Source organism: Bipolaris oryzae (assembly GCF_000523455.1).
Source record: "Bipolaris oryzae ATCC 44560 unplaced genomic scaffold scaffold_246, whole genome shotgun sequence".
NCBI classification, from domain to species: Eukaryota; Fungi; Ascomycota; class Dothideomycetes; order Pleosporales; family Pleosporaceae; genus Bipolaris; species Bipolaris oryzae.
Window position 1 is genome coordinate 20,891 of NW_006911522.1, and position 9,191 is coordinate 30,081.

A 9,191-nucleotide genomic window follows, 5' to 3' on the forward strand; every position below is an offset into this window, starting at 1 on the left:
GCAGGGGCGGCTTTTCAGTGTCGTCGTCGTCCTTGGAGGCGGACGAGCGGGTCTTGCGGGAGCGGCTCCTCTTACGGCGTGGGCGGTCCTTGTCCTTGTCTCTGTCCCTATCCTTTGTGCGGGAGCTTCTGCGCTCGCGATCCGGGTCCTTTTTGCGGCGGCGGTGCGAGTCTGACGAATTCAACATGGCGGCGAGATGGCGTGGAGCTCCAGGCTGATATGAGTGTGGGCCGCCAAAGCAGGGCAGGCTTGTGCGGGCGAGATGGGCAGCGCGGCTATGGGCTTGTTGGATTGGGCGTAGTAGGTGGGAACGTTGCGCAGGAGCGCCTATCAGGAGAGCAGCTCGCCATACATCAGCCGGAATCAGATCAGGGTGCGGTGAGGGGTTCACTGTTCTAGGTGCGCTGTTGTGAGAGGTTTGGGTGGTAGTGCTCTGACGTGTAGCAGCCAAGTGGAGCGGGTGAGCGCTCGGGACTGTCGACGCCCTCGCGGCACTTGACCCAAAAGGTTCGTTCCTGCCCTCTATTACAGCCCCCATCCCCGTCCCCGCTGTCAACAACTGCCATGTGCTCGCTGCTGCAAACAAGCCTCGTGCTTGCGTCTGCTTGCTTATTTCGACAAGACTTGTCCAGCGAGTTACATGTACCGGGCAATGGTTTCAAAAAAGAAGCACAAGTCGCTTCCTTCACCCCCTTCACATGGACAGCAGCCAAGGAAGATGCTGGAAGAGACCCGCGTGTGGCTTTGCATGCTTTGCTGGCATCACACGTACGTACGTCACCGACCACAGCCATCGCAAGCCTGTGTGTACATAGTAATAAGGGCAGAAGAAATTTTTTTTCTCTCTTCACGCATGCTCATCATCACATCAAGCTCTCCGCATTTGGTACGCCAATCCAATCAAACACTCAAATAAATACTATGAAGCCTACTGTACAGACAGGGAAGATGGAAGAAGAGACAAGCCAAGTGCGAAACATGATCAAATATCGAGTGCATGCAATCTTAGCATGGGGTATCATTGTTACATGCTCTTCGTGATCCCTGACGTCTGTTGCTCAATCTTGGGTTTGTACTCCGTAGAACGCCTCCGTTATTCGCTCGTCGAGCGCTTTTCACCGCACCGCCCATGCAGAGCGCCGGTCTAAAGACAACAAGCCACACACACACATGGAAGAAAGAAAACATGACACTGTAGCGAAACCACAAAGAGAAGCCCTTGCAGCCGGAAGAAAAGGGGGCCCCCACTAGTGACTTTGCTGTTAGCCTTGTGTGTTATTAACATGCTGCTGTGCCAGCTGGGCACGCAGTGTGGTGATTTCGTTTTGCAACGTGGAGATTTTGTCGTTGTGCTCCTTTTCCATGCGAGCCATTCGAGCTTCAATCTCGCGAACATATTGCCACACATCGACATGGTTGCCCATGACTTCACGTGTGCTGCTGCCGCTGCCACCGTGGCTAGAGAGACTGCCTGGTTGTGAGCCACCTGTGGGAGCTGCCATGGCCGAGTGCTGAAGCATGCTGGGGCCGTTGCTCTTGCCTCCCTGAGTGCCTTGCTTTGGAGGCATGGGGTTAAGTCCAGGTAGAGAGGGCAAGTGAGGTCCATTACTGGTGTTGGGCGGAGCAAGGCTAACAGGAGGTGTACCATGGCCACGGGCATAATTTTGCTGGTGCATGTGATGCGATAGGCTTGGTGAGCGCGAGCCTGGCATGTTGCTTTCTGGCGCAAGGCGATGCTGTTCCTGCTGGCCTGGTGAGAGTGGCCGTGGACTCTCCGTCATGCCGCCCTGGCCAAAGACATTCGATTGCGTGTTTGCGTTGTGAACAGAAGCAAGGTTGGTCGGAGCTGCTTTGGGCGACACATTAGCTGCCTGCGCAGAAGAGCCTGGGTAGTAAGGTCGAAGATTGTTTTGGCTGCCTGAGCCCCGGTTCGCGGCAATTGGCGGATACGTGCTAGAATGCTGGTGGTACGAATCTTGCGTTGAGTTTCCAGTGTTTTGTCGCTTGCGCGCGGGTTCGCTGACACGGCGACCGTCGTCGTCTTCATCGCCCTCTCCGTCAGGCTCACCAGTGTAGATGACGCCGTCCATGCCTTCATCACCCTTGGAATCGCCAAGATCGTCATCGATGCCGAAACTAGAGCGGCGGCCCGCGCAGCCACCTTGACCCTTGTTGTGTCGCGCAAGAGCGTCTCCGCGAGCAAACCTGCGGCCGCACTTGTAGCAGGTATGCGGACGCTCGCCGGTGTGTAGTTTCGTATGTCGTTTCAAATCATGTAGACGGCGGAAACGTGCTTGGCAGGTGGGACATTCATAGGGCTTTTCTTGGCTGTGGGTTAGCAGGTGGCTTTTGAGGTTGTGGTGTCGGGTGAAGTCTGTAGAGCAGTATGGGCACTTGTGGCGTTTTGTCGATGGCGATTTGGGCGTGTTTTGGCCGTATCCAGGAAGACTCATCTGGCGGGCTGGGGCGCGAGGATCAGGCTCCGGGGGAAGGGGACCGGGAAAGGTAAAGGCGCGGTTTCCCGGGTTGTCGGCAGGGTTTGGGGCGATGAGCTGGTGGTGATGCTGATGGTGCTGCGACTGCTGTTGTTGTTGCGGCTGGTGAGGCGCTCCTTCCCGAGGCGTGTTGCCAAGAGCACCGCCTTCTGTGGCAGAGACACCGGGCGCGTTTGGCGCATCCCCATCGCCAAAGCTGGAAAGACTGACTGGGCTGGTTTGCATGTTTTCGCCAGTGACTCCATTGTTATCTGGGATCATGAGCGGCTTCGCAATCTTGTCGGGCTTGGTAGCCGGCGCGGATTCTTGCGGGGCGCCTGAAGAATGGCCGATGGACTGGACGGTGCCATTCAGGCTCTGCAGGACCGAAGCCGCAGGATTGGGGCTCGTCTGGCGCGATGAAGGCTCGCGAAAGCGGCGCTCGTCGACGAGGGCACCAGGTCCGGCGAGGGCCTGTGGGGAGAGCTGGGGCGACAGGCCGCGGGGAGACTTTGTGAGATGGGTTCCAAAGGTTGCGCCGCCGTGCGAGTTGCGCGCTGCAGAGCCTGGGGTGCTGGGGCCGTTGACAGCATTAAATGGATTTGTCGGGGTTGGGGTGAGTGCTCGCGTCGAGGCGGCCATGGTGGGCTGGGGGCGACAGGAGCGAGGAGTTGAGATACGCGTCTTCAGACTCGCGTCAGCACTGGCGAAGTCGCAACGGGCAAGATTGCGCAGGGCTTCTCTTGATCAGCGAAGCGGCATGGGGGGGATCGCGGTGGTGCTGACCTTTGTTGCGATGCGATGAGATGCAGACGTGCACGTGCGCGCGTGCGAGTGTCTGCTACCGACACTCGAGATGAACGTGGGCAGGTGGGAGAGCCAGCTTCGCAATTGCACAATGGTATTAGAGGGTCGCCGTGTGCCGTTCAATCAGAGACAGAGCGGGCCGGGTGGAGCAAGCGGCAATTGGCGCCTGGCGAGCGCAGGACGTCAGTGGAGGGGTTGAGCCACAGGACACAGTGCAGCATGCAGCGGACAGCGGACAGCGGGCAAGGGCGGATGGGGGATGGGGGATGGGGGAGAAGGGAGCGTTTGGGGAAGTGGTGCAGGGCTTGCCTGGTGGTGAGGGTGAAGGTGAAGGTCAAGGTGAAGGTGAGGGTGAGGCGCAGGGTGGCAGGGCGGCCGGGTCGCAGGGCGCGGGTGGTGCGTGGTCAAAGGGTGCCGAGGGCGAGCGAGCTGCGAGGTGGATGGGGTTGTGGCTGAAGAGATGGGGGTGGTGCAGCCCGCCAGCCAGCCAGCCAGCCTGGTTTAGGTCGGCATGTACATACGACATGGACGACGACTATGTAAGCAAGCACACACACACACACATCCACACGCACGCAGACGGGGACCGAGTCAGGATCGATCACGGCGGCCACGGGCCTTTTTTTTTTTTCCTGCCTTCTGCAACGGCCCTTTTTGGCGATGAGGGCGACGGAGGCAGGCGATGGGTGAGGCGACGGGGAGGCGATGATGGGGCTCGTTCGAGGTGCAGGGCCAGGCTAGGAGTACCAACGCAAGCCCATTGGGGCTGTGTAGGAGCGCCAGACGAGGCGGGGCCCACTGCGCACTTGGGAAGAGGCAAGAACATGGGCGCCACACCTCTCCGAAACATTGCGCCCTCCTGGAGCCGCTCGCCGCTCGCTGACATGGCCCGCGTCGTGTCGTGTCGTCTCGAGCTGCCGTCTTCTGCCATGGCCGCCGCCACACGAGGGCGAGCATGCAGCTTCCATGTAGGTCCATGCCGACTACGCATGCTATGGAGCGAGATACTACTTAGGTGTAGACACACCTGTACAACAAACTACATGCTACATGGATACGTGGACGTGACTGTGCACCGCGTAGTACACTGCCTGGTGTACGCCTACTTGGGTGGCTTCGACGTCGGCCTCGGCCTGTCGTCATGCATGGCCACAGTCGTCAACGGTTTGGCTGATGGATGGGTGGAATGGATGGACGGATGGCGTGGCATGGCATGGCATAGCATGGCTGGTGACTGCTGACCTGGCCCTGCAGCTGCAGCCGCCTAAACCCCGGCCCGCCAATCGCCGGCCGGAATGTTGACGCGCCACCCTCCGTCCCTCGCCATTCGCCATTGGCCCGCCTGCCCGCGTGCGCCTGCTTCTGCTTATTATGCTTGTGCTTGTGCTTGTGCTTGTGCTCGTGCTCGTGCTTGTGCTTGTGCTTGTGCCGCTCTTGCTGCTGCTATCAGATTCATCAGATGGACAAGGCACCGTCGGAGCGATACTTCCTTGACCCACCGCCCTCCGCCTTGGCTTGCCCGCTCCTGCTCGCTGATTGGCTCCTTCCCTCCTCAGCCACTGCCAACCTCAGTCGCTCCGAAATCCTTGCCTGTCTTATGTCTGTGTCGCGTCTCCAACGCCGCCCCCAACCATGGAATCCGCTGCACGCTACTCGCTACTCCGCCACGCCTGCACTGCGTCATTTTCACCTCAGGCCCTGCCATGCCATGCCATGCCATGTCCACTGCGCCTTCCACCCTGCCATGTGCCCCAGCTGCTGCACCTTCCCAGACTACTACCACCACTACTACCACCACTACTACCACTGCTACTACTACTATTACTACTACACACTAGAAGTACTCCTGCACCCACAACCGTCAGCAGTCCACTTATCGATCGTCAGGCACCGCATCTCCACGCCTCCCGCTTGCCTCCCCAGACCTCTCAGTCATCGACCCTCACCATCCCTCCTAGCGGCCATAGTGTAGTAGTGTAGTGTAGTCAGTGCAGACCCAACTTCGTCTTTCCCTCTAATAACCCTCAACCCTTTTGCCTTCTCCCTTTCCTAGCCACCCCCAATTGTGCCACCGAGTTTGCTGGCTGCGACCGCCACACGCGCCACACCTCAGCGCCACACCCATCGGGGCTTCCGAATTGGCTAATCTTCATACGATAATCTCACCGATTGGTTATCGCTGCTTTAATCTCCACGACTCGTCGATGGCTGCAACAGATCGTCGACAGGTAATTGCACCACACGGTCTTTTCAGTCTCGATCTCGGTGGCGGGACGATCATGACTGCACAGGCAGATGGCAGAATCAGGGTACACCGCTCTCACCACTTGACTCGGTCATGTATCATCTGTGTCTCCAAAGTTATACTATACCCTACTACTACTACTACACAGTACTGTTCGAAAAACAAGTTTGCAAGACTGCATGTGACGTCTACCCCCTTACTCGTGACCCTGGTACAGTATACACTTCATGGTATCCTAGTCATCACGATCCGAATGCTTCCACAATGATGGGGATATCCATGGTACAGACATACTGCCCCCATCTCCTGCAAAGACACTGCTATCAATGACATTTCCTCGAAACCATCTACCGGGCTAGCTAGGGGCTCATGTTGATACAGCAACACAACACAAAAATACAATCAACCACATGGTGTCTAGCCACATGACAGACAAGCGTCCATTCAAAAGCACCGTCCATGGCCAGAACGCCACTAATATCCCTGACACCATTCCATTTCTCTGACAACTTACTGTACACATACTACAAGTGAGCCTTTGTCTTCTCCTCTTCGCGGAACCGTTTCGGCCAAATGCCCTGCTTGCCCGGTGAAAGAATGCCGTTTGGATCCACTGCATCCTTGATCGACTCGACAAATCTTCGGTATGCATGGTCGTTGAAATCGTACAGCGAGGCAACGCGATCTAGCCCCTTGTCAGCTCCCACAAACCCCCCCACAGCCAAACAGCAAAGATACGTACCCATGTAATCCACATGACTGCGATAATTGCTATACCCCCTCTTTTTCCCTTGCTCGAACAAGTCGTCAAAGATCCTCTGCACCGCCTCTAGCTGCCCTGCATTCAACTTGTCAAATGTCAACATGTTTATGAAGATGACATGACGTTCGTGCATGAAGAAGTCGCAGAACAAGTCAAATCCATGCTTTTCACAAACGCCCTTGGCCGTCTTGACCCACGACAAAATCTCCTTGCCATTGGACGGAATAATCGGATTGTAGTCGTAATGTGCGCCAATGCCGCCTCCAGACTTGGGCAAGTTGAACTTGACCATGGGCAGCGACCAAAGCGAAGGCACCCCGACAAAGAAGCCGCCCTCAGCCTCGGGTACTGACGCTGCATCGAGCGTTTGGCCCTCTGGTGCAGCAAACATCTTACCCGCCAGCCGGCCCTTTGGCGCCTTTTGCAGGATAATCTTTTGCAGTTGGTCAAAATGCGCTTGAATCACGTCTTTTGCCCCGTACAGGCCGAACTTTGCATTCCAGTACCCAAGCCCAAGCTCCGTCTGCAGCTCTTTGATCCGCCAGTCAGGAATCGCCGTCTTGTGTGGCCAAAAGTCTTCGCGCCGGCCCATCATACCGAGCCACTCTGTCACGTTGGACACATACACGGTGTTTGGCAGTAGGCCGTCGCGACGCAGCGGGCCAAAGATGTCGACAATTGTTTCGGCGTCTTCCAACTCCGGCATGGCAAAAGTACACGACATGTAGGCCTGTGGCGCCGGTGTGAGCCAGATGCCAAGTTTGGTCACAACACCGAGGTTTGACTGTAAGAAAAGGCCTTCGATGCTAGGACCAAAGGTGAACTTGGAGAGATGCGCAGACGGAGAGTTGGACACTGCAAATTGGCCGGTCCGCACCAGATCGCCGTTTGCAAGCATGGCTTCTAGGCCAGCAATGTGCTGGTGGTGCGTCGATGTCGGCGTGAAGCCTGTGCCCCGATCGAGCGTGTTGCCAACGACGGAGCCCCAGCCCAGCGATGGAACCGACGGCCACACATTTAGCTTATTCTTGACACAGTACTCGTAAAGGTCTGTAAATGTGACACCCGGTTCGACAACGGCGTAAGCATACTCGGTATTGACTTCGATAATCTTATTCATGCGGTGCAAATCTAGTGCCATGGAGCCTGTGACTCGCGGTGCTGGGCCACCATATCTATTTCAAATGTTAGAAGCCATCTTCATCACACGAGCCATTACATTTTATATTTGGAAGATTGGAGAGAAAGAAAGAGAGAGAGAGAGAGAGAGAGAAGAGAAGAGAAGAGAAGAGAAGAGAAGGAAAACAAACCCTAGATTCTTTCCCCTTGAAAACGTCCACACGGGAATCCCAAACTCATTCGACACCTTTAGTACTCCCTTGAGCTCCTCTATATTCTTGGGTCTCACCGCCGCACTAGGAATCTTCCTCGCCCCTTCCGCTTCATGCAGCTCGTACGGATCAATATACTCGACTAGTTTTTCTTCGCTGTCGTAGACTTGCTCGTCCCCTACCACGCTCCTGTATCGCGCGAGCGCTGCATCGAATGTCGAACGCGAAATCCCAGGTGGCAGCACGCGCTTCAGAGGCTTAGTGATGGAGTCGCGGAAGAGGTTGTAGTGGGTTGATTGGTACGTGGGATCCGTGTATGCAGGAGATGGGGGAGGCATTATTTCTTAGTCTAGTAGTAATAGTAAAGGAAAAGTAGCAGTCGCAAGGTAATTGGTAAACAACCAAGTATGCGATAGTAGAGACTATGGTATCGCCGGATTACAATGTATCCTTGCTTTTTTTTTCTCCTTCGGATGGTCGCTAGTTATCAACAAAACAGAATGCTTCTTCCTTTAATATTTCCCTCGTATTGGGGAACTCTACGTGGTAATAGACAAGGTTCTGACAACACCCTTTCTCCGCTAATGTGGGGTGCCCTTTCCCCACATTCTCCCTCCCTTTCTCCACCCTCTCGGGCTCGGGTCTTGTTTCTCCTATAGCCGCTCGGTGGGGTTAGGTCCAAATTCATCCATGTACGTACTACACATCTATGGCGTGTTGGGGAAGCAACTGGTCTTGGAAAAAACGAGGGGCTACGTGGTTTGTTATAGTGAGTGGCTTATGTGTGCACCTTGGGTTTGGGTGGGAAAGACAGTATTATCATGTACGCATCCGAGTGATTGCCGAACACCATCCCAGTAGCAATAAATTTGGTGCTCGCCTTGCACTGCGCGTAGCAGCTATTCAAAATACAATGTTGTTAAGACAGAGGACTACAGAGGCCATAGGCATCTTGATCGCCTTGAGAGCTATGCAACCAACAAGCCATTGAGACCCTCTGAACAAAACAGTAGAATATCGTTCCTTCATATGATGATCCTAATTCTGTACATAACAGTGGGTACTGTCCGACGTAAAGGTGGATGAAGACACGAAGTAAGGGCAACAAGGGTAAAGACAGTCAAATAGTCTATATTCACAGTAGAGGAACAGCCATTAAGCCAAGGTAGTGTTCGGTGAGTTCATATCTACAATGCTAAGTCAGATATGACTAAGATGACCTGCTTGGGGCCGATAGGCCCCAAAGAGGCCCGGAGGGCGTACGAGGAGGCTAGGCTATGAGAAGGACGTTTTGAGTATAAAAAATCAAGCAATCTAGCATTTGTTACTTTGGCAGGGACCCCTACATTTTCCATCGTATGTGACCGGGCGCAGTACCATAGCTTGCGGCTTGATCGCCCTTCGCGGTCTAATGTATGGAACCAGATAACGTGTCTGTGCACCTCGTGCACGGATTCATCTCGTGCACGCTGAACACCATCTCAGCGATCTCAAAAATGAGGCTTTACAACGCCACATAATAGCTTAATATTTATAAAAACGTAATGTTATAGTAAATAGATGCTTGCGAT

At 55.1% G+C, this 9,191-nt stretch overlaps 5 protein-coding genes across 5 annotated transcripts; 2 read left to right on the forward strand and 3 right to left on the reverse strand.

The window, feature by feature from the left end:
- Positions 1–395: 395 nt before the first annotated feature.
- On the reverse strand, positions 396–827 carry COCMIDRAFT_108773 (uncharacterized protein; the record flags this gene model as incomplete). Its single annotated transcript, XM_007694838.1, has 1 exon — positions 396–827. A coding segment is annotated over one exon (432 nt), but the record flags the coding sequence as incomplete, so codon positions are not given.
- Positions 828–1,262: 435 nt separating this feature from the next.
- COCMIDRAFT_30615 (uncharacterized protein) lies at positions 1,263–3,116 on the reverse strand (the record flags this gene model as incomplete). Its single annotated transcript, XM_007694839.1, has 1 exon — positions 1,263–3,116. The coding sequence occupies one exon, from the start codon at positions 3,114–3,116 to the stop codon at positions 1,263–1,265; it is 1,854 nt and encodes a 617-aa protein (XP_007693029.1).
- A 1,049-nt stretch (positions 3,117–4,165) lies between these two features.
- COCMIDRAFT_30616 (uncharacterized protein) lies at positions 4,166–5,253 on the forward strand (the record flags this gene model as incomplete). Its single annotated transcript, XM_007694840.1, has 3 exons — positions 4,166–4,249; positions 4,303–4,377; positions 4,732–5,253. The coding sequence occupies 3 exons, from the start codon at positions 4,166–4,168 to the stop codon at positions 5,251–5,253; spliced, it is 681 nt and encodes a 226-aa protein (XP_007693030.1).
- Positions 5,254–5,560: 307 nt separating this feature from the next.
- COCMIDRAFT_108788 (uncharacterized protein) lies at positions 5,561–5,794 on the forward strand (the record flags this gene model as incomplete). The annotated part of the gene is made up of 1 exon (XM_007694841.1): positions 5,561–5,794. The coding sequence occupies one exon, from the start codon at positions 5,561–5,563 to the stop codon at positions 5,792–5,794; it is 234 nt and encodes a 77-aa protein (XP_007693031.1).
- A 256-nt stretch (positions 5,795–6,050) lies between these two features.
- On the reverse strand, positions 6,051–7,958 carry COCMIDRAFT_9679 (vanillyl alcohol oxidase; the record flags this gene model as incomplete). The annotated part of the gene is made up of 3 exons (XM_007694842.1): positions 6,051–6,211; positions 6,269–7,464; positions 7,600–7,958. 3 exons carry the CDS (start codon positions 7,956–7,958, stop codon positions 6,051–6,053), a joined length of 1,716 nt encoding a protein of 571 aa, XP_007693032.1.
- Between the last annotated feature and the right edge of the window lie 1,233 nt (positions 7,959–9,191).